Consider the following 23,005-nt stretch of genomic DNA (forward strand, 5'->3'; position numbering starts at 1 on the left):
AAAAAATTTCTGTGTTTCAAAAATTTCCGTGTTTTTAAAAAATTTCCGTGTTAAAAAAAATCTCGTGTTTTCAAAAACTTTCGTGTTGTAGAAATTTTTGTGTTTCTAAAATTCTCGTATTTCAAAAATTTCCGTGTTCTCAAAAAGTTATTGTGTTTCAAAATTCTCGCGTTTTCAAAACAAAAATTTCTAGGTTTCAATCAGATCACGAGTAAATATTAAATTGAACTCGTATTTTTTAAAATTAAGACAACACGCGTTTAACGAGATACTAATTTTGGGCGTCGCGAGGGTGCTAATACCTTCCTCGCGCGTAACCGACTCTCGAACTCTAATTTTCTCTGGATTTTAACGTAGGCCTAAAATCACCTCTTTTTTAGAAAAGTTTAAAAATGGATTTTTCTTCTAAAAGAGAATTTTGAAGGTGCCTGATCACACCTAGAAAAAAGATTGGTGGCGACTCCCCTTTTTTTAAATAAAATCGAAACTCCGTTTTCAAATTTTCAACAATCAATTCGATTAGCGCCCATCGCCAAATTTTTAGGTTGCTACAGTAACTATTAAATTCATTAAGTAAAGTTATGCAATTTCTAAAATCTGATGCACCAAAATATATTATCATATGTGCAATGTCATGCCAGTTTATCTACATAAAAATCCAGTTAGTGGATTAATGACTCTCATTTGTGTCAAGATTGAAATTTCAAAATACGAAAAATATAAGGACTTAGAAAGACCCAATTGGAAAAAATAAACTAAATCTATAATTGTACGCATAATACATAACTAGTAATTGAATTTACTCATTAGTCATTAACGGTGGTAAGTAGCTTCAACATCCATAATTAAGGGTAAATTACATCAGTAGTCATTTAATTATTAGTATTTTTTCTATCATCTAATTATGAAAATTTACAAAATTCGTACTTAATAAATTTCATTTTTTGTTACCCAGCCATGAAAAGATACAAAATGGTCTCCCAACCATTCAATTTTGTTTTTGTTTGTCGCTAACTAGTTAATGGTGGCTGCTTTTAAAATTGACATAGTAACTATTTTAACCCTCAATATTTATACATCCTGTCAATTTAGTCTTGATTCTAGAAAATCTAACCCTCAACATTTACACAATAGGTAATTTGGTCTTTTTTACAAGTTTGATTTTTTTTTTGTCCCTTTTACTTGAAAAGCTAAAAAATTTATCACTAAATTTTATTGGAAATTTCCAAAAAAAAATAGAAACACTCAAAATCCAAGATAATAATTTTATTATTTTAAAATTAATACTCAATGTCACAAAAAATTACATTAATCATTGAACCTTTCGAAAAAGATAATTTAATCATTGAAATCAGAAAAAAACTTAATACATAATTTGGTACTTAAGTTTGACACTTTTTCTAATGTGGTACATGTGTTGTTTTTGGTCTAATTTGGTATATGTATTTGATAAAACTTATACATTTTGGTACCTAAAGGTAACAATGTTAATTTTTAGTGTTTAATTCAAGTTTTAGAATTGATTTGATTAAAATTCATAATTAGCTAATAATATTAACAATTAACTTAACAAAATCAATCCTATAACTTTAATTAAACCACACAATCATCGACAAGATTTGACAAATTAAATACAAAATTAAATAAATTTACAACTAAAACTAAATTTACTCTATTAACAAAATCATGAAGAAAAACTAATAATATAAGCACTTAACTTTCCTCAAATCAATTCTAAAACCCAATTAAACACTCAAATATTAAATTATAAAAGAATATTGATCTCGAATACCGGATGATATATTAAGCTTTTCTTATTCATAAAAGAATGGTAACCGTTGGATCTTATAAGTCGATTTAGCAAAGAGTGCTTTAGAGGGAGAAAATCGATTAAATAATTATAAATCTTCTACTATTTTTGTTTTATTCAACGATAATGTGTCATATTATTTTTCACCGATGACGTATTAAATATTATTTTCTCGTATCTTTATTATTATAAAACTCCTAAATGAATTTGATACCATGAGTTAAAAAGATACAAATTGAATCAACAAAATCCAAAGGAAAATTAAAATTCAAAATTAATGTTTTACACTAATTTGGAATTTACTATATGTGTGGATGATATACAACCATGCATGCACATAGTGATAGTGTATGTGTGTGTGGATGATAGACAACCATCCATTTGTAATTTATAAAATTTTAAATTAATAATGGTAAAATTGTACTTTAGTCCTCCTAAAATGATAAAAAAATTTTGATTTAATCCTTTAAAAACTATAAAGATATAAACCATTAAAATGATGAAATTACATTTTTGAATATAGGTGTTCATAGTGCTCAAATTTTAATTTAGTCCTTACAATATCCAATTTCAAAATGTGTTAATTATTTTCACCAACCAATGGTCTTATAAATTATGCCAATTTTATTAAGGATAAACTACAATAGTAGTGACCTAACTATTAGTAGACTTCTTGTTTAGTCACCCAACTATTTAATTTTGTATTTTCTTGTCACGAACTGGCTAATGGTGGCAACTTTTAAAATTGGCATAATAGTAAATTTGATGATCAACATTTATAAATCATGACAATTTAGTATTGTTTCTAAGAAACTTATCCCTCAACGTTTACACATCACGTAAGTTGGTCTTTTTGTTTTAGTTTTGTTTTTCTTTGTGACATTAAGGGTTAATTTTAAAAGAATGAGAAAAAATGAAGATTATTATCTTGGATTTTTGGTATTTCCATTTCAATCAAACTTAACTAATATATATATGTATTAATATTTTAGGTGAAAGGGTCACAAAGAAAAGCAAAATTACAAAATTGCAAAAAGAAAGATAATATTGAGTCATTCAAGTTTCATTTCGATTAAAATTTTAGTCATTTTGGTGTATTTCCACCGATGTTGATTTGTATGGTGCTTACAGGCTTGAATTTGATACATAATTTTGATACTTTAAGTGAACTTTTTAATTTTTAATTTTAATTTATTCAATAGAAACTATTTCTTAATTTTTTTTTCTCAATCAAAGATATTATTAAAGAAAGGTTAACCTATACAAATAATCACCCAACTATGCGCGCATTCCTGTTTTGGTTACCTAACTTTAAAATTTTCAATTTAGGCACTAACGTTTGAATTCGTTCTTTTTTTGGTCACCCGCCATTAAATTGATAATCGAAAGTCTTTTTGTAATTTTTATAATAACACATTTAGTCCTCAATACTTACTTATTCTATCAATTTGGTCCTAATTCTAAATAATTCAACAAATATAACCCTTCATGTTTACAAATTCTATCAATTTGATTCTCAAACTTCCTAACTAAAGCTTTTAGCTTTTAAACAGAGGCACTCCACATCTATTAATTGTTTTATTTATGGTTGAAATTATTCAATTCGGTATAACCCCTTTTTATATTTTTAAGAAGTTAGTGCTAGAAATTAACTAAGCACCGTTAAAATAATAGAAAATATAAATTTTAAAAATATAATATAGAATAAATTTATATAAATAATTTAATATTTTTAAAATAATATTCCACTCTAACTAGCATTAATTTGGTAAATGATTTAACACGATAACATGAATCAAGTTACATCAAATTAAAGTAAAGAGGTTAAATTTTAAATCTTAACATAGTATAGATACTAAAAGCATAATTAGACCATTAAAAACAGATTTAAATTATGATAAGTCTTTTAACATTCACAGTTGACAAACATGTCTTCTTATTCATATCTCATAGCTTAAACATGTCCAATTCATCTCAATTTTCAACCTACGTACTTGAGTTCATGGCTCCTTGTTTCTTTCATGATTTACTTAGGAAAGAAGAGGCCATTCACGCTCATCCCACCATCAACACAAATAACCTGCCCCGTTACATATGAAGCCGCTGGTAGGCACAGGAAAGCCACCATAGCTGACACTTCCTTTGGCTGTCCAAGCCGTCCTAATGGTGTTCGGTTTAGGGTTGCCTCTAATCCTTCTTTATTAGCTTCGAAATACTAGAAAAAGAATACAATAAAATATCGACTTTAAAAATGAAGTTTGATCAAACTTGAATTGAATTTTGAATTGAGTCGAACTCGAGCTTCTTACCACGTATGTTCATTTGAGTTCAATTATAAGTTCCTTGAAACAAAAGCATAAAAGATAAAGTTAAACTATACCCAAGATTACTCAATTATTAGTAAGTTTTCGTTTTGATCACTCAACTTTAAAAAGTTATAAAATGGTCCCTAAACTATTCAAAAATTTTCATTTAAGTCACTGATCTATTCGAAAGTTTTCATTTGATGATTAGAGTCGAAGATTAAAGAAGAAAGTTGGTTAGTTTCTGGTTCACAAATTCGTGATATTCAAAGATGTTCATAAAAAAAACTAAATTGTAGAAGAAAAGGAGAAGGAAAGCTTTCGATTGGTGTGAATAGAAAAGGTTATATAGCAGTGATTTTAGCATCTCAGTGACTTAAATAAAAACTTTTGAATAATTCAGTGATCATTTTGTAACTATTTGAAGTTGAATGATCTGACCAAAACGTTAACTTACTAATCATATAGTGACCTTAGGTATAATTTACTCAAAATATAAAGCATAAGGAAGAGCTTCTTACCTTTTCAAGGAGGGCTGTTTTGACGACCGAAGGTAAAATAGCATTAACCCTAATATTATCTCTTGCCCAATCACATGACAGGTATTTCGCAAGCTGGTTCATGGCAGCTACAACAAAAACACATAATTTTATACTCTTATATATAACAACATATACATAATATAAAGTTAATTACATCAAATATCGTCAAATTATCACTTAACCTAGATTTTAAATTGCTCCATAAATTTTACAATGTTTCAATTGAGTTTTCAAAGTAATAGTATTATATCAATCAAGTCATTTCATCAGTCTAGCACTAACTGTCAGTTCAAATTTGATCTTCATTCTAAATTGGTCTCCGAATTTCAAAACGTTCAATAACACGTCAAATCTTAATGAGAGAGAGAGAAAACACCAAAATTAAGTTGTTTTTTTAGAATAAAAAAATTAAGATTTTTAAAACATCCATTTTAACAATATTTATTTTCTTAATTTTTTTTCATTTCATATTATGTCACATATGATCTAATGTGTCATTTAACAGTTAAATTAATGATTTCAATAACAGAAAGACCTAATTGATATAACATTGATAGTTTAGAGATGTGATTAGAATGATTTGAAGTTTAGGGACCAATTTAGAATAAAAGACATAGTTTAAGATGTTTGATGCAATTAACTCAAATAATAAGTTTAGAAGAAAAAATTACCTTTGTTGGAAGCATATATAGCCCCAGAGTATGCTGGTAATAGACTAGCCATTGAAGACATAAACACAACGCTTCCAGCATTTGAAGCTTTTAAAAGGGGATATGCCAACACACTAATGTTAAAAGCCGATTCGAAGTTGGTGCTCGTCATAAACGAAACATCTTCCGCCGTGTAATCCGTCACCGATTTCGCTGTATTCGTTCCTACATTATTTATCTACAAATTTTATCCATCATCATCATTCAGATCCATCGCTTGTCTAATTCTTAATTAAATTTAAAGTAATTCGAATTTAAAACTATACGAACCTAAAATAATTCAGCCTAGAAAATTCTAATGATTTAAACTAAAGGTGATCATGGGCCAAGCCAGATTCAAACCGAGCCTAAACCTGGCCATGCTCGAACATGAGCCTAAAATTTTGCTCAAGTCTGCTCTGCCCATATTTATAAATGTCTAACTGAAGTCCATTTTAGGCCCACCTATATATATTTTTTAATTTTAAAAAATATATTTATTTTAATATATAATAATTTTATATATTTTATTTATTAAAATTATATATAGTCATCTTAACATTTGTTAATGTTTACATTATAGTAGTATTATCTATTATTATAAATTTAAATTTTATGTGCTATAAATTATATAATATATAAAAATAATATAATAAAAAACATAACAAACTTTAAAACTCGTGACCAGTGTCTTCTCCCTTAATGGGCCTACTGAACGCGAAAGATTAGTCATTGGGCTCACTCTAATAAATACCTTTGAGAACTAAATAAGAAAATAGGACTAGACTGGGCTTAAGTCTTGAATATTCAAACTTGAGCTCAACCATATTTTAAACGGACCTATTTTTTGGCCCAAACCATTTTTCAAGCCCAATATTTTTATTCAAACCCTTTCAAATTTCATATGATTTTTCAGACTTAGAAAGGTAACCCAACCATTAACAAGTCTAATTTAAACCTAAAATGATTTATATTATATTTGATATCATCACTGAAAAAAAAATTGCTCTTATTTATTTTGCTAATCCTTCTATTTTTTTAGATTTTAAAATTTAGAATTAATTGTTATTCCGTTAATATTTTGAAATAATATATATATATATACTTATTTGATAGCCATATAACAAAAGTTTTGACAACAGAATAATTTTAACGATATTAACAATTGAACTTGTATTTTTAAATACTAGAAAAAAGACGGGCTAAATATTTTAAATGTATAAGAGTGCAAAGACTTTGAACATTTATAGTAATTTACCAGGATGTTAAGCTTCCCGTTGAATTCTGAGGAAACAGTGTTTAACAGATTCTCCCTTTGAGTTTGATCTGAAACATCACACACCGAACCTGTAACCCGAAAACCCTTTGCTTTCCATTCGAGTAAGCAATTGTTGAGCTCGGTTTCAGTTCGAGAGCATGTATGCACAATCGCTCCGAATCCAGCTAATTCCTCCACAATTGCATGCCTGATCACCAATTGCAATACTTGGTTTTTCACATTGGCATAAAGTCAAACATGTTTAAGACGATATGAAAAACAATCATCTTTTACGTACATTTCCACTAAATTCATGTCAAATCATGAAAAGGAGATAAACATCTTCGTGTTGTGTCGTGTTTTAGTTGTTGTTCTGAAATTTTTATGAAATAAGGAGAGGAAATTACCCGAGCCCTTTGGTTCCACCAGTAACAAGTGCAGTCATGCCTTGAAGACTCCATCTTGAAGACTCCATTTTGCTAAAAACCCCTGCTTCACCCATTTTACTTACATTCATATATATATATATATATATATATATATATAAAAGTTCACTAAACTATTACTAAATTTTCTGCCAAAAAAAATATTATTTAGTTTATGTTTTGGTCAATCAACTTTAGAAAGTTATAAAATAGTCACTGCATTATTCGAAAATTTTCATTTAAGTCTGGCTAATGAGCTCCAAGCGACGATTCGACGATTAGTACAGTAAATCAGTACTCTTTGACAAGTAGATGAACATACTTTAAATCCAAGTCGATCGAACAATTACTGTCAAAAATCAGATAAGAAAATTTACTAATAATTTAGTGACCTAAGGTGTAGTTTAACCATATATATATATCCATGGTTGAAACTAGAAATTTCTTTTAGTGGCCAGTGATTAAGTCATATTTTGTATGAGAACAATAAATGATCTTAGAAGAAGCTAAATTATAATTTTATGAATTTTGAGAGGTTTAAAACAGAAATTTCTCATTTTAAGGGTGCGGTCCTTCACCCTAAATCTACTCTACTATTATAAAATTCTTAATTTAAATTAATATCGCCAACTTTATTTTTAAAAACATTTTTATCTTTATTTTATGATACACGTTTGTGTTGGATATTATCATCTTTTTTTCAGCCATCGAAATTGAAGTCAACAAATAATATATGTTTTATTTTTTTACTCCAATAAATAATATATATGTCTTTTTCAGGGCTTATTTTTTAGTAAATTAGACGGGTTACTCAATTATTTATATCTTTTTGTCTTTTCAATTTTAAGATGGTATAATATCATAAATAGTCCTTACAAGCTCATTAAAATTTCAATATAGTCCATCCACTTTGCAAGTTCAAAAGTGAACCATAACATTCATCTTAAAATTGTACTTCGTTAACAAGTAAATCTTAAACTTTTCATATTTTATAAATAATCGGATTTCAATACTTCAATTTTAATTAAGAAAATAAGAGTTTTAAAACCTAATTCTAAATTGAAGGAACATGTTGAAATTTTGATAAAATTAAGGACTATATTGAAAATTTTAAGATGAAACTAGTAAATTTTAAATATAGTTTTGAAGTGGATGGACTAAATTGAAAATGAATTTTTATTGATCATGTATAGTATTATTCCAGGATGAAGCAAGAAACTTTTTTAGGGTGCGGAGATTTGGTCGTATTTTTATGAGAACAAAATGCAGTTATATTTTTATGGTTTTTAAAAGGATTAAATCAAAATTTTAACATTTTCAAAAAGATCACACTATAATTTTATGAATTTTTAAGAAGTTTAAAACAGAAATTTTTGATTTTAGGGTCAACGATGCACATGGTAGGGTGTTTCATAATATACGTTAGTGAATATTACATGTTGGAAAGTATTGTCCCTTTCAGCCAACCATCAAGTCCTAGTGCAAGGACCCCAGGGTTTGGTACATATTATTTCGATATTAAAACATTATTAATGATAGAAGTTGAGTGCAGTAATAAGATATATTATACTCTCAATTAAAGATATAAGTTCGAATTATGAAAAAAACTCTGTTGGGAGGAATAATCACAAACCCTGAACATTGAATCGTAAAACGGACATTGAAAGTAAATAAATAAAAAGAATCGATATTGAATAATTTAAGTTTTATTTCGATTAAAATTTCAATCATTGTGATGGATTCAGTTGTATGGTGCGTACAAGCATGTATCATTTGATGCATGATTTTAATATATTAAATTAATTTTCTAATTTTAATTTATCGAATAAAATTATTTCTTAATTTTATTTTATTTTAATAATTACAGTAAAAAGTAATATATATATATATATAATCATTATATTAAGTTATTAAAGCTAATAAATGATAAGAAAATGAAAAAAAATACACTACCAATTTCTTTATTTTGTATTTTTCATTTCAAAAAGCAATTTTATTAAGGATAAACTACAATAGTAGTGACCTAACTATTAGTAAACTTCTTGGTTAGTCACCCAACTATTTAATTTTGTATTTTTCTGTCACGAACTGGCTAATGGTGGCAACTTTGACGATCAACATTTATAAATCATGACAATTTAGTATTGTTTCTAAGAAACTTATCCCTCAACGTTTACGCATCGCGTAAGTTGGTCTTTTTGTTTTAGTTTTGTTTTTCTTTGTGACATTAAGGGTTAATTTTAAAAGAATGAGAAAAAATGAAGATTATTATCTTGGATTTTTTGGTATTTCCATTTCAATCAAACTTAGCTAATTTTTTTTTTAATATTTTAGGTGAAAGGGTCGCAAAGAAAAACAAAATTGCAAAAAAAAAAAAGATAATGTTGAGTCATTCAAGTTTCATTTCGATTAAAATTTTAGTCATTGTGGTGTATTTCGGCCGATGTTGATTTGTATGGTGCATACAAGCTTGAATAAGTTGATACATAATTTTGATGCTTTAAGTGAACTTTTTAAATTTAATTTTTAATTTATGCAATAGAAACTATTTCTTAATTTTTTTTTCTCAATCAAAGATATTATTAAAGAAAGGTTAACCTATACAAATAGTCACCCAACTATATGTGCATTCCTGTTTTGGTTACCTAACTTTAAAATTTTCAATTTAGGCACTAACGTTTGGATTCGTTCTTTTTTTGGTCACCAGCCATTAAATTGATAACCGGAAGTCTTTTTGTAATTTTTATAATAACGCAGTTAGTCCTCAATACTTATTCTATCAATTTGGTCCTAATTCTAAATAATTCAACAAATATAACCCTTCATGTTTACAAATTCTATCAATTTGATTCTCAAACTTTCTAACCAAAGCTTTTAGCTTTTAAAACAGAGGCACTCCACATCTATTAATTGTTTTATTTATGGTTGAAATTATTCAATTCGTACATAACCCTTTTTATATTTTTAAGAAGTTCTTGCTAGAAATTAACTAAGCACTGTTAAAAATAATAGAAAATATAAATTTTAAAAATATAATATACAATAAATTTATATAAATAATTTAATATTTTTAAAAATAATATTCCACTCTAACTAGCATTAATTTGGTAAATGATTTAACACGATAACATGAATCAAGTTACATCAAATTAAAGTAAAGAGGTTAAATTTTAAATTTTAACATAGTATAGATACTAAAAGCATAATTAGACCATTAAAAACATATTTAAATTATGATAAGTCTTTTAACATTCACAGTTGACAAACATGTCTTCTTATTCATATCTCATAGCTTAAACATGTCCAATTCATCTCAATTTTCAACCTACATACTTGAGTTCATGGCTCCTTGTTTCTTTCATGATTTACTTAGGAAAGAAGAGGCCATTCACGCTCATCCCACCATCAACACAAATAACCTGCCCCGTTACATATGAAGCCGCCGGTAGGCACAGGAAAGCCACCATAGCTGACACTTCCTTCGGCTGTCCAAGCCGTCCTAATGGTGTTCGGTTTAGGGTTACCTCTAATCCTTCTTTATTAACTTCGAAATACTAGAAAAAGAATACAATAAATTTGAGTTCAATTATAAGTTTCTTGAAACAAAAGTATAAAAGATAAGGTTAAACTATACCCAAGATTACTCAATTATTAGTAAGTTTTCGTTTTGACCACTCAACTTCAAAAAGTTACAAAATGGTCCCTAAACTATTCAGAAATTTTTATTTAAGTCACTGAGCTATTCGAAAGTTTTCATTTGATGATTAGAGTCAAAGATTAAAGAAGAAAGTTGCTTGAATTTTGGTTCACAAATTCGTGATATTCAAAGATGTTCATAAAAAAAACTAAATTTTAGAAGAAAAGGAGAAGGAAAGCTTTCGATTGGTGTGAACAGAAAATGTTATATAGCAGTGATTTTAGCATCTCAGTGACTTAAATAAAAACTTTTGAATAATTCAATGATCATTTTGTAACTTTTTGAAGTTGAATGATCTGATCAAAACGTTAACTTACTAATCATATAGTGACCTTAGGTATAATTTACTCAAAATATAAAGCATAAGGAAGAGCTTCTTACCTTTTCAAGGAGGGCTGTTTTGACGACCGAAGGTAAAACAGCATTAACCCTAATATTATCTCTTGCCCAATCACATGACAAGTATTTCGCAAGCTGGCTCATGGCAGCTACAACAAAAACACATAATTTTATACTCTTATATATAACAACATATACATAATATAATGTTAAGTACATCAAATATAGTCAAATTATCACTTAACCTAGATTTGAAATTGCTCCATAAATTTTACAATGATTCGATTGAGTTTTCAAAGTAATAGTATTATATCAATCAAGTCATTTCATCAGTCTAGCATTAACTGTCAGTTTAGATTTGATCTTCATTCTAAATTAGTCTCCGAATTTCAAAACATTCAATAACACGTCAAATCTTAACGAGAGAGAGAAAACACCAAAATTAAGTTTTTTTTTAGAATAAAAAATTAAGATTTTTAAAACATCCATTTTAACAATATTTATTTTCTTAATTTTTTTCATTTCATATTATGTCACATACGATCTAATGTGTCATTTAACAGTTAAATTAATGATTTCAATAACAGAAAGACCTAATTGATATAATATTGATAGTTTGGAGATGCGATTAGAATGATTTGAAGTTTAGGGACCAATTTAGAATAAAAGACATAGTCTAAGATGTTTGCTGCAATTAACTCAAATAATAAGTTTAGAAGAAAAAATTACCTTTGTTGGAAGCATATATAGCCCCAAAGTATGCGGGTAATAGACTAGCAATTGAAGACATAAACACAACGCTTCCAGCACTTGAAGCTTTTAAAAGGGGATATGCCAACACACTAATGTTAAAAGCCGATTCGAAGTTGGTGCTCGTCAAAGACGAAACATCTTCCGCCGTGTAATCCGTCACCAATTTCGTTGTATTCGTTCCCACGTTATTTATCTACAAATTTTATCCATCATCATCATTCAAATCCATCGCTTGTCTAATTCTTAAATAGATTTGTGGATTTGATCTGTTTTCGAAAATTCGATTTAATTATAAAAGATTAACAGTCTAAATTTAAAATAATTCGAATTTAAAACTATCCGAACCTAAAATAATTCTAATGATTTAAACTAAAGGTGATTATGGGCCAAGCCAGATTCAAGCCGAGCCTAAAATTTTACTCAAGTCTGCTCTGCCCATATTTATAAATGTATAACTGAAGTCCATTTTAAGCCCACCTATATATTTTTTTTTAATTTTAAGAAATATATTTATTTTAATATATAATAATTTTATATTTTTTTATTTATTCAAATTATATATAGTTATCTTAACATTTGTTAATGTTTACATTATAGTAGTATTATCTATTATTATAAAATTAAATTTTATGTGTTATAAATTATATAATATATAAAAATAATATAATAAAAAAACATGATAAACTTTAAAACTCGTGGCCAGTGTCTTCTCCCTTAATGGGCCTACTGAACGCGAAAGATTAGTCATTGGGCTCACTCTAATAAATACCTTTGAGAACTAAAAAAGAAAATAGGACTAGACCTGGCTCGAGCCTTTAATATTCAAGCCTGAGCTCAACCATATTTTAAACGGACCTATTTTTTTGCCCAAACCCTTTTTCAAGCCTAATATTTTTATCTAAACCCTTTCAAATTTCATATGATTTTTCGAACCTAGAAGGGTAACCCAGCCATTAACAAGTCTAATTTAAACCTAAAATTATTTATATTATATTTGAGATCATCACTGAAAAAAAAATTGCTCTTATTTATTTTGCTAATCACTCTTTTTTTTTAGATTTTAAAATTTAGAATTAATTGTTAATCCCGTTAAAATTCTTTTGTTGAATTCATTGGTGTGAGATTTTGAAATAAAAAATATATATATATACTTATTTCGTAGCCATATAACAAAAATTTTAATATTGTCATGAACCTGAATTTAATAGAATAGTTTTAACGATATTAACAATTGAACTTGTATTTTTAAATACTAAAAAAAGACGGGCTAAATATTTTAAATGGATAAAGAGTACAAAGACTTTCAACATTTATAGTAATTTACCAGGATGTTAAGCTTCCCGTTGAATTCTGAGGAAACAGTGTTTAACAGCTTCTCCCTTTGAGTTTGATCTGAAACATCACACACCGAACCTGTAACCCGAAAACCCTTTGCTTTCCATTCGAGTAAGCAATTGTTGAGCTCGGTTTCAGTTCGAGAGCATGTATGCACAATCGCTCCGAATCCAGCTAATTCCTCCACAATTGCATGCCTGATCACCAATTGCAATACTTGGTTTTTCACATTGGCATAAAGTCAAACATGTTTAAGACGATATGAAAAACAATCATCTTTTACGTACATTTCCACTAAATTCATGTCAAATCATGAAAATGAGATAACCCTCTTCGTGTTGTGTCGTGTTTTAGTTGTTGTTCTGAAATTTTTATGAAATAAGGAGAGGAAATTACCCGAGCCCTTTGGTTCCACCAGTAACAAGTGCAGTCATGCCTTGAAGACTCCATCTTGAAGACTCCATTTTGCTAAAAACCCCTGCTTCACCCATTTTGCTAAAAACCCCTGCTTCACCCATTTTGCTTACATTCATTTATACATATATATATATATATATAAAAGGTGACTAAACTATTACTAACTTTTCTGAAAAAAAAAAAAAGAGTAAGTTTATATTTTAGTCGATTAACTTTAGAAAGTTATAAACTAGTTAATGAATTATTCGAAAATTTTTATATAAATCTGGCTAATGAGCTTCAAGCGATGATTCGACAATTCGACGATTAGTACAGTAAATCAGTACTCATTGACGAGTAGATGAACATACTTAAGGTATAATTTAACCATATATATATATATATCCATGGTTGAAACTGGAAATTTCTTTTAGTGGCCAGTGATTAAGTCGTATTTTGTATGAGACCAACAAATGATTAGAAAAAGTTAAATTTAATTTTACCATATATTAACTTATAATTTTATGAATTTTGAGAGGTTTAAAACAGAAATTTCCCATTTTAAGGGTGAGTCCCTTCACCTCTAAATTATAAAATTCTTAATTTAAATTAACATCACCAACTTTATTTTTTTAAAAACATTTTTATCTATATTTTATTTAACGGTCCACATAGTCGATGTTTTATTTTATACGTTAGTGTTGGATATTATCATCTTTTTTTTCAGCCATCGAAGTTGAAGTCAACAAATAATAAATGGTAGGGTGTTTTATTATATACGTTAGTTGGAAATTATTGTCCCTTTCAGCCAACCATCAAGTCCTAGTGCAAGGACCCCAGGGTTTGGTACATATTATTTCGATATTAAAACATTATTAATGATAGAAGTTGAGTGCAGTAATAAGATATATTATACTCTCAATTAAAAATATAAGTTCGAATTATGAAAAAAACTCTGTTGGGAGGAATAATCACAAATCCTGAACATTGAATCGTAAAACGGATATTGAAAATAAATAAATAAAAAGAATCGATATTGAATAATTTAAGTTTTATTTAGATTAAAATTTCAATCATTGTGATGTATTCATTTGTATGGTGCGTACAAGCATGTACCATTTGATACATGATTTTGATATATTAAACTAATTTTCTAATTTTAATTTATAGAATAAAATTATTTCTTAATTATTTATTTTATTTTTATAATTACACTAAAAAAGTAATATATATATATATAATCATTATATTAAGTTATTAAAGCTAATAAATGATAAGAAATATTATATTTGCATAATATTTTTATGTACATAATTGAAGCATATTTGCATAAATATGTATAGATAATATATGTTTACTACCTTAAAATGCCTAATTGAGTTAAATGAATACTAGGAATATAAGAAAAACAAAGAAAAAACAAAAATTTAAAATGAATGATATAAATGTATTTTTACCTTAAAATGAAAAAAAAAAAACACTACCAATTTCTTTATTTTGTATTTTTCATTTCAAAAAGCAATTTTTTCCACACAATTTTTTTAACCATCCAATGGCCGGTCATTGTTGAACCTATCATCTTAAACATTCTGGTTGTCCTAAAATCAAGAGACAAGACTCAAGCTCCTTGAAGATAATACAAATCTAATGAATAAAACTTCATAAACTTCTCTAAAAGGACAATGAAAAGGTATTCCCACTTTGTTAAATCCGCTACCTCAAGCACTGAAGCTCACCGTAAAATTAAGAGACAAAACCCCAACTCGATTCTAAGATGACATCGACCCATTAAGAAATTTATCAGCCTAATACGAACATCACTTCAAAGACGTCTCTATAAGGAGTCAACCTCCCCTCAATACTATTATTTTATTTTGTCACAACATTTACCTTTTTTTATTCACTATTTTAAAACAAATTAAGAATTTCAAATTTATATTTGCATATGAACATAGTTACATGTATATAAATGAAGTGCATTTGCATGTATATCTAATATTTTATTAAGGAAGTAGGATTTAAAATATAAATATGTGCGAAATAATGATAACCACAAAATGTAACGCATAAAAACAAAATATTTTATCACATCTAGTAACTTTAGGCTTACGATCATATTGAGGATCAATTTAAATTATTTAGTTCAAATTATTCACTTTTTACGACCAAATCAAATAAACAAAATGTCAAATCACCATTAATCTTGAGCCACATTCTGCATAAATGTAAAGTTCACTCCAAATTGAAACAGAAAAACTGGTATGAAACTCCAATGGTATCTGCCTAACAACAATAAAATGACATATTACTGTCCAAAACATGAAAAGATTCAGTGACTGATACCCTTCTTTGCTTTGAGCGATTCAAGAGCCTTCTTCCTCAACTCGATCTCAAGCTTCTTCTGTTCAGTTTCTGCCTCCTCGTCATCACCTGGACGAGACTTTCCAGTTCCTGCATGCTCTCCATCTGAACTAGAATCATCGTCGTGACGTTTTGTTTTGAGCTTCTCTGCACGCCGTGCTTCTCTTTTGCGACGCCGTTCCTCGCTACGTTTACGTTTTTCTTCCTTTCTTAATCTCTTTTCTTCCTTTTTCCTCCTCTTAGCTTCTTTCCTGTCATCGATTTCGGAATCGTAACTAGAATCATCGTCGTCTGAAGTGACTTTACGCCTCTCGGACCGTTTATGCTTTCTCTTACCATCCTTGTGCTTAGTTCTGCGCTTATCACTTCCCTTGGAATCTGAATCAGAACCACGGTTACTATAATCAACCTTTTCAAGCAACACAGGTGAAGTTTCTACTTTGTGGTGTTCATCACTGTCCTTTGTGTTTTTATGGGAACAACTTCTTTCATCAGATCTTTTTCCTTCTCTCAAGCGTGATCTACTTTGCTTCTCACCTTGAAACGAGTCCTCCGATATTGCTGGTGATCGCTGTCGATCAGTTCCTGAATGAACACCTTCTCCGGAAGACCTTTTGCTACGAAGAATATGCAAATAGTAAGACCTCAATGAACCTGTACTTAAACAAAAGCATATAATCTCATGATTGCAACAAAATAGTACCTCTTTGTTTCAAGGTCTTTCTTTCTCGATTCAACGTTATCAAGCCGACTCCGAGAGTCTATAGACCGACTGCCTGCCAATCGTTCAGGAGTATGAACCTTCCTAGGAGAAACCCTTTGCCTACTGATCGGCGGTGAATGCCTTCGGAAGAAAAAATAAACCAAACTAAATTGAACATTCATCATCTAATAAGAGCCAACAGAAGCACTAAAATTGTAAGAACATTTATTTAATATGGAATTAACCTGCTTTCACTGGTTTCATTTCTTCTCCCCGTTCCTTGACCGTCCCGATGACCTTTCAGTTCTCTTGGTTTCTGTTCAGGACTAAAGCTATCATCACGAGCAATTCGGGCCTTCCTCTGCCTCGGGGGACTTCCATATGGACTTGACAACCTTCAGAATAAACAATGTGAAATAAATAAGTTGTATAGGCATGGACACTAATTAAAAAAAAAAAAAAGGTAATAGATTAAGATTTAAAAATGCACCTCCTATCTTCACTTCCAGATCGGTGCCTCACATGTGATGGGGATTTGGAGAGAGGAGACTTATTCAGGGGTGGTGATAAACCAGGCACTTTATCATCTGTATCACTCTGATCCATACGATCTATACGTGTGGACCTCATACTAGAGTGGTTATGTCCCACAGGAGACAAATTCCGACGCATTCTGCACCATAGAATTTGGCAACACATATTAGACTGCTCCACGTTTTCAGTCTAAGGAACAAGTAAATCAAAACTGTAGGAACAGGATGCCATCATACCGCTGTCCTCCTTGAGAAAGAGAAGGTGATCTTTGTCCCTTTGGAGACCTCCTAACTGGTGAAGAAGATCTACGTTGCACAGGAGACATAGAACTTGATTGATAAGGTGACGGAGACTTACCACGGGAAGGAGTTACTGACCTACGGCTGGAAGGGGGTGATCTACGTCGCCGTGGGGATGAAGATCTGCGGTGTCGCTGTTGCACAGGAGAAGGTGATCTACGTCGCATGGGAGGTGGTGATCTTCGTCGTAGAGGTGATGGAGACCTACGGCGCACAGGCAATGGGGATTTACGACGTATAGGTGAAGGAGATCTGCGACGCACAGGGGAACGAGATCCATGGAGCATAGGTGAGGGAGACCTACGACGCCGTACAAGAGATGGTGATCTGCGACGTCGAATGGACAATGGTGATCTACGACGTGTAATAGGTGATGGTGATCTATAACGTCGGATGGGTGAACGAGATCTACGGTGCACAGGTGTAGGTGACCTGCGCCGATAAGGAGAACGAGATCTACGGCGCACAGGTGTAGGTGACCCGCGCCGATAAGGAGAACGAGACTGAGATCTACGCCTAGAGTAAGATGGTCTTCGTCTTTCAGGAGACCTTCGCCTGTAATAAGATGGTCTTCGTCTTACAGGAGAGCGTGAGAAGGAAGGTGAATGCCTGGATCGAGGAGTTGAAGATCGCCTTCTAGGAGATGGATGCATCCTATCAGAGGAAACGGAGCATCGCCGTGATTCAGGTGATCTAGATACACTCCTAAACTTCTGTTTGCCACTGCATGTAAATTCAGATGGTAAAATCTCAAAAGTTTTATACTAGTAGAACACTCGAGAACTATCAAAAACACAAATTGAACATGTAATTCCCCTATTTCAAATTTAGAAAGGTTAACAATCCAAATGTTTTTATGCTATTTGTTGTAGATTGAGAAAAACATACTCTGAATAGCTTCTCGAATTAGAAAACGATCTGCTGACTGATTGAGAACGCGATCTGCATAAGAAGCCCGATATATTTAATAAGCATTCAAAAACACATTTAAAAGAAAATGCTATTAATACATCACAAGTGTTCTATAAACTAAAAATTCCCAGTTTTGAGGAAAATGTTTCCATTTACTTCAAATTTCAAATACACATTTTGCATTCAAAAATACTTCCCAATGATCCCTGAACTTACCCATTTGGTAAGAAAAGGCTACCCATCCAAACAATTTTAATGCACAATCTCAAAATTCCACAAACGTGAAATAGGTAACAAGCTTGGACTTCCAACTTGCAAGTGAGGGTAAGCAGCCCTATAGTATGATAAAAAGCCATAACTAAAGTTGCATACCCCAAAAGTCATTGGGCATCTACAAGTATTGAAAAGAAAAAAAATGCTTAATTCCAGCACCTCCTAGAAAGAAGCCTCAAACCAAAAACAGCAGGAAAATGTTCAGTAGATATTAGTAGTATTTTACTTATTGAAAAGCCACCAATGATAACCCATAGACAGGAAAAAAAGTGCTCCAAAGAAAACTGATAAAAAATAAGGTAAACTCCTTACCTATTCCTTCCAACACCATTCCTTTGGTCAGCATCTCTCTCATCCTCGGGGCGTGCACGTGAACCCTTTGTTGGCAGCATATTCTTTGAGGACGGATCCAACTCTGTATCACCAGCCTTGATTTCATCCCCATCGTCCTACAGTAGTTTGAGGTAAAGGACATGAACCCAAATAATTGCAGAAGGTAGCTGAATGCCATAAGAAACACAAACGAAAGTTAAAACCAAAAACCCAACTCGATACATTGCAACTCCATCATGAAAAACATAGTATTACCATTTTCCCCAATCTATTTTGTTCATTTTCTCTACTTTCCTTGTCTTTTTTCTTCTGAATCTCGTTCGCAATCCGATCCGACTCTGCCTGCAACCACCCATATGACAACATTGTCAAACAAGAAACAAGAGTACTAACACAATAGTAAACCACACTCCTATAAATATTTACCTTTTTCTTCCTAGTTTCTTCTTCTTTGGCATCCAAGAACTGTTGGGGAACACCACTTGCATTCCTTTGTGCACTAAGTAGAAGAGACCAAAGCTCTTTCATAAACTTCCCAGTATTCTTCTCCATGAATCCAGTGAGGGATATCTGAACTTGCTTGCCATTAACTTCCTGCATCGAAGTCAACGACATTGCACAATTATCAAAAACAAGCACCAACAAACACTTAGTATGAAGCTAAAAGAATAAAATAAACAGCCCACAGACCAAATAAAATATATAGTGAGCAAACATCTTCAAACAGTAATTAACTAGGTAACAAACCACTTAACTAAGCGGAAACAAAGGGGAAAACACTATAATACCTTCCCATCAAGAAGACCGTAAATGAAGTTAATAAGAACTTCATCTTCAAAACCAAGAAGCTCAGTTACCCTAGTAGCAATCCAAGGTCTAATAACATCCATCTTAACCTTTGTCATATCAACCTAAAAAAAAACAACAACGTTTATTTTCCGAAAAATTAAATTAAATACCATTAATTGCATCAAAATCCGCTGGGTAAAAAACATAAACGCATTCAAAAGCGAACCAGATGCTCCAATTCGGGAGCAAATTTCTGCGATTTCAGTAGCTTCGCCTGCTTATTAGAGAACCGAGTATCTTGATCGGCCGAAGTACCCTAAGTCAAAAATTAATAATAAAATTAATCGAAAAACGATTCAGTCGCAAAGATCTGAACAACAAACACGAGAAACGAAATAAATTAAATTAAATTAAAATTTTTAAAAATTACCCGGAAAAATCCGCCCGACATTTTCTAGGGTTTTGAGGAGTGATTCTTCAGTTGAAACGGCGTGTGAAGTGAGTATTTGTTGTAGACGGCGAGAGATTCGAACTTGAATTTTACGCCATGAAAATAAAAAATGGTAGGGTTTGGGGAGGGATTTAATCGAATCGAAAAGAGGGAAGCTCGATGTGGAAACCAAAAAAAAAAAAAAAACTTTGTTTGGTTTTTTACTGTTTTAGGCTTTGAGATTTGGTTTTCGTAATGGGATATATGGTGTACCCTAAATCGGTGAAATTGAAATTTGATTTTGGTTGTGAATTTAGGTCTGGATTTCAGGATAATTACAATTTTACCTTTAGTTTTCTGGATTCGTGTCGGAGTTTATTGGATTGGGTTGGTTTGTGGTGGCTTAGATTGGATTTCTTGTGAATTTGGGCTCAAAATACATAATATTAGGGTTAAAATATGCAATAGGTCCCTTACTCTTTGTAAATTTGAATTTTAGTCTTTTTACTTTTATTTCTAGGAATTTAGTCCCTCTTCTTTTCAAGTTTCAAAAATTAGGTCTAACTGTTAATATTGTTAAATTCAGGTTTATTATAACGTTATTTTTTTAGTTACATTGCTACCAAATGAGGTTTTTTTTATCATTTCAAAATGTCACCCCAATAAATTTAATAGTGTTAATAATTGGACCTAAATTTTGAAATCTAGAAAGTGGGAGGACTAAAATCAAACCTGTGAATAGTGTAGGGACATATGACATATTTTAACATTATTCTTATAAAGCAACAAATATTAATTTGAAGTTATTTTTGTATTTTTATACAAATGAAAAAATATCGATACATCGTTAATGGAGTTTTTAGACTTCACAAGTAGGATTAAGTATAATAAAATATTTTAAAAAATGAGACACGTGGTAATTTTTAAGACCGCTTGTAGAATAAAAAAAAGTACACTACTAGTATACCAAATATTAACCCTTATATAAAATTTTAAAATTGCATACACGTAATAAGATTTAAACCTAATGCATCAAAATCTTTACGAACTCGATTTTACCATTTCAACAAAAACCACACTTTTATTTTTTTATCAAAATCCAACTTTAAACGGGTCTAATTTTTTTGGTTTGATTTCATTTTTCAAGCTTAACATTTTTATTCAAATTCTTTCAAATTTCAAACGAATATTCGAGTTTAAGTGGATGACTTGTCTCATGAATAGATCTAATCATGTGTTATAATTAGAAGTGCTCATAGGCCGGGCGGCCCGGCCCGGCCCGACGGCCCGCCCGAAATATGGGAGGGTTTGGGTAAAATATAGGCCGAAATATGGGCTTGGGCAAAAAACGAGGCCGTTTAGAAAGCGGGCAGGCCTCGGCACCACTTTTCTGGCGGGCCCGCCCGATTTTGCCCGATATAATAAATATATTTATTTATTAATTTTAAAATATTTTTTTACATACTTTTTAAATTTTTTTAATTTTAAAATATTTTTAAAATACTTTTTAAAATTTTTAAATTTTAAAATACTTTTTTAAATTTTTTTAATTTTAAAATATTTTTAAAATACTTTTTTTAATTTTTTTAAAATTTTAAAATAAAAATGGCCCGGCCCGGACTTATGATTTTTTTCCGGGCCAGGCCTGGGCAAAATCTTAGGCCCATATTTCGGGCCGGGTTCGGGCCGGGCCCATGAGCACCTCTAGTTATAATCAAGTACTCATTTATATAACTTGATAAACAAATAAAAGTCCAATTATTTATTAAATGCTATGTTATAGTAAATCCCTTCTACATGCTTACAAGTCGTTTTCCTCCCTAAACCACCAATTAATCTGCCGAACACGGCGAAGGAAACTTCTAGGAGTCAATGGTAGACCAAGTCTGTGTCATTGTTGAAGTCTCCTAAAAGAACAAAACAAGTCATGCTTGTGGAAATTGATGTCTGTTGGTTAAACCATGTTATCAGTGTTTGTACTTTATGAAAATTATGGATTTAGTCTATAATCTTTAATTTGATCGATTCTAGTCATTATACTTTTGAAATTTTAAAATTTCAGTCTCCACCGAATGATAATTGTTAATGTTATTAAGAGTGGGTTTGGATGGGCGATTGGGTGCGGTGCGGTGCGGTGCGTTTAGCTTACTTTTTGTCTCACGCTACAGTATCGCTACAGTATCTAATCTCACCGCCACCGCTGCTTTTACACTAATCGCAGGTAACGCACCGCCCATCCAAACTCACCCTAAGTTATGTTATTTCCAAAATCTGATTACACATAGTACTTACTAAAAATTAAGTTAATGGACTGTCATTTACGTTGAGACTGAAATTTCAAAATTCGAAAAGTATAAGGACTTAGAATGAACCAATTGAAGAATATGAATGAAATCAACAAATATACACTAGTACATAACTAGTAATTGAATTTAACCAAACGAATTTAAATGTCGTTGTTTAGGTTAAAGACTAAAATTTTAAAATTCGAAAAATGCATTAACTAAAATTGATCAAATTAAAATATAAAGACTAAATCCACAAATTTCATAAAGTACAATGGCTAACACTAGAGTGTAACCTTTTTTGTTAAAATATGTTGTCCCTCTACTCTTCACAAATTTAAAATTTAGTCCTGTATTTTTAATTTTAGAAATTTAGTCTCTACACTTTTCAAATTTTAAAATTTAGGTTCAACAATTAAATTTGTTGGTGGAACATTTTGAAATATATAAAAAAACCTTCACTTAGTAACCATGTATCTAAAAAATAAACATAAAAGTACAGGGACTTATAGCATATTTTAACCTTTTCTTCTTGCCAT

At 30.5% G+C, this 23,005-nt stretch overlaps 3 protein-coding genes across 6 annotated transcripts; all 3 read right to left on the reverse strand.

Annotated features, from left to right (window-relative positions):
- Window positions 1–3,677: 3,677 nt before the first annotated feature.
- On the reverse strand, window positions 3,678–7,165 carry LOC128036042 (tropinone reductase homolog At1g07440-like). 2 transcript variants are annotated; one of them, XM_052626606.1, is made up of 6 exons: window positions 7,010–7,165; window positions 6,603–6,810; window positions 5,327–5,543; window positions 4,635–4,741; window positions 4,120–4,152; window positions 3,821–4,025 (listed from the first exon to the last, which is right to left on the reverse strand). In XM_052626606.1, exons 1-5 carry the CDS (start codon window positions 7,117–7,119, stop codon window positions 4,129–4,131), a joined length of 666 nt encoding a protein of 221 aa, XP_052482566.1. In that variant the 5' UTR covers window positions 7,120–7,165; the 3' UTR covers window positions 3,821–4,025; window positions 4,120–4,128. The 2 variants fall into 2 exon arrangements, with proteins under 2 accessions (XP_052482565.1, XP_052482566.1); XM_052626605.1 differs by lacking the exon at window positions 4,120–4,152 and having other exon boundaries at window positions 3,678–4,025; window positions 7,010–7,164.
- A 3,068-nt stretch (window positions 7,166–10,233) lies between these two features.
- LOC105781854 (tropinone reductase homolog At1g07440) lies at window positions 10,234–13,703 on the reverse strand. The gene is made up of 5 exons (XM_012606374.2): window positions 13,548–13,703; window positions 13,141–13,348; window positions 11,793–12,009; window positions 11,106–11,212; window positions 10,234–10,581 (listed from the first exon to the last, which is right to left on the reverse strand). The coding sequence occupies exons 1-5, from the start codon at window positions 13,682–13,684 to the stop codon at window positions 10,393–10,395; spliced, it is 858 nt and encodes a 285-aa protein (XP_012461828.2). The 5' UTR covers window positions 13,685–13,703; the 3' UTR covers window positions 10,234–10,392.
- A 2,019-nt stretch (window positions 13,704–15,722) lies between these two features.
- Window positions 15,723–20,415, reverse strand: LOC105781849 (uncharacterized). Of its 3 annotated transcripts, none has more exons than XM_012606369.2 (12): window positions 20,182–20,415; window positions 19,978–20,067; window positions 19,751–19,873; window positions 19,389–19,556; window positions 19,218–19,304; window positions 18,942–19,078; window positions 18,333–18,386; window positions 17,382–18,167; window positions 17,102–17,284; window positions 16,857–17,006; window positions 16,612–16,752; window positions 15,723–16,519 (listed from the first exon to the last, which is right to left on the reverse strand). In XM_012606369.2, exons 1-12 carry the CDS (start codon window positions 20,200–20,202, stop codon window positions 15,877–15,879), a joined length of 2,583 nt encoding a protein of 860 aa, XP_012461823.1. In that variant the 5' UTR covers window positions 20,203–20,415; the 3' UTR covers window positions 15,723–15,876. The 3 variants fall into 3 exon arrangements, with proteins under 3 accessions (XP_012461823.1, XP_012461820.1, XP_052482203.1); XM_012606366.2 differs by having other exon boundaries at window positions 15,723–16,525; window positions 20,182–20,414; XM_052626243.1 differs by lacking the exons at window positions 18,942–19,078; window positions 19,218–19,304; window positions 19,389–19,556; ... (1 more) ...; window positions 19,978–20,067; window positions 20,182–20,415 and adding an exon at window positions 18,573–18,792 and having other exon boundaries at window positions 15,723–16,525.
- Between the last annotated feature and the right edge of the window lie 2,590 nt (window positions 20,416–23,005).

This window comes from Gossypium raimondii, chromosome 13 (assembly GCF_025698545.1).
Source record: "Gossypium raimondii isolate GPD5lz chromosome 13, ASM2569854v1, whole genome shotgun sequence".
In the NCBI taxonomy this organism is placed as follows: domain Eukaryota; kingdom Viridiplantae; phylum Streptophyta; class Magnoliopsida; order Malvales; family Malvaceae; genus Gossypium; species Gossypium raimondii.

What these genes read in the sequence shown, in the direction of transcription:
- LOC128036042 (XM_052626605.1), bottom strand. Translation starts at nt 7,119, where the DNA reads ATGAATGTAAGTAAAATGGGTGAAGCAGGGGTTTTTAGCAAAATGGAG. An exon ending in GGTGGAACCAAAGGGCTCGG is followed by an intron (nt 6,811 to 7,009) that starts GTAATTTCCTCT and finishes ATTGGTGATCAG; the next exon opens with GCATGCAATTGTGGAGGAAT. An exon ending in ACGGGAAGCTTAACATCCTG is followed by an intron (nt 5,544 to 6,602) that starts GTAAATTACTAT and finishes TAAAATTTGTAG; the next exon opens with ATAAATAATGTAGGAACGAA.
- LOC105781854 (XM_012606374.2), bottom strand. Translation starts at nt 13,684, where the DNA reads ATGAATGTAAGCAAAATGGGTGAAGCAGGGGTTTTTAGCAAAATGGGT. An exon ending in ACGGGAAGCTTAACATCCTG is followed by an intron (nt 12,010 to 13,140) that starts GTAAATTACTAT and finishes TAAAATTTGTAG; the next exon opens with ATAAATAACGTGGGAACGAA. An exon ending in TATATATGCTTCCAACAAAG is followed by an intron (nt 11,213 to 11,792) that starts GTAATTTTTTCT and finishes TTTTTGTTGTAG; the next exon opens with CTGCCATGAGCCAGCTTGCG.
- LOC105781849 (XM_012606366.2), bottom strand. Translation starts at nt 20,202, where the DNA reads ATGTCGGGCGGATTTTTCCGG. An exon ending in AAAATAGATTGGGGAAAATG is followed by an intron (nt 19,079 to 19,217) that starts GTAATACTATGT and finishes AAACTACTGTAG; the next exon opens with GACGATGGGGATGAAATCAA. An exon ending in AAAGACCTTGAAACAAAGAG is followed by an intron (nt 16,526 to 16,611) that starts GTACTATTTTGT and finishes TATTCTTCGTAG; the next exon opens with CAAAAGGTCTTCCGGAGAAG.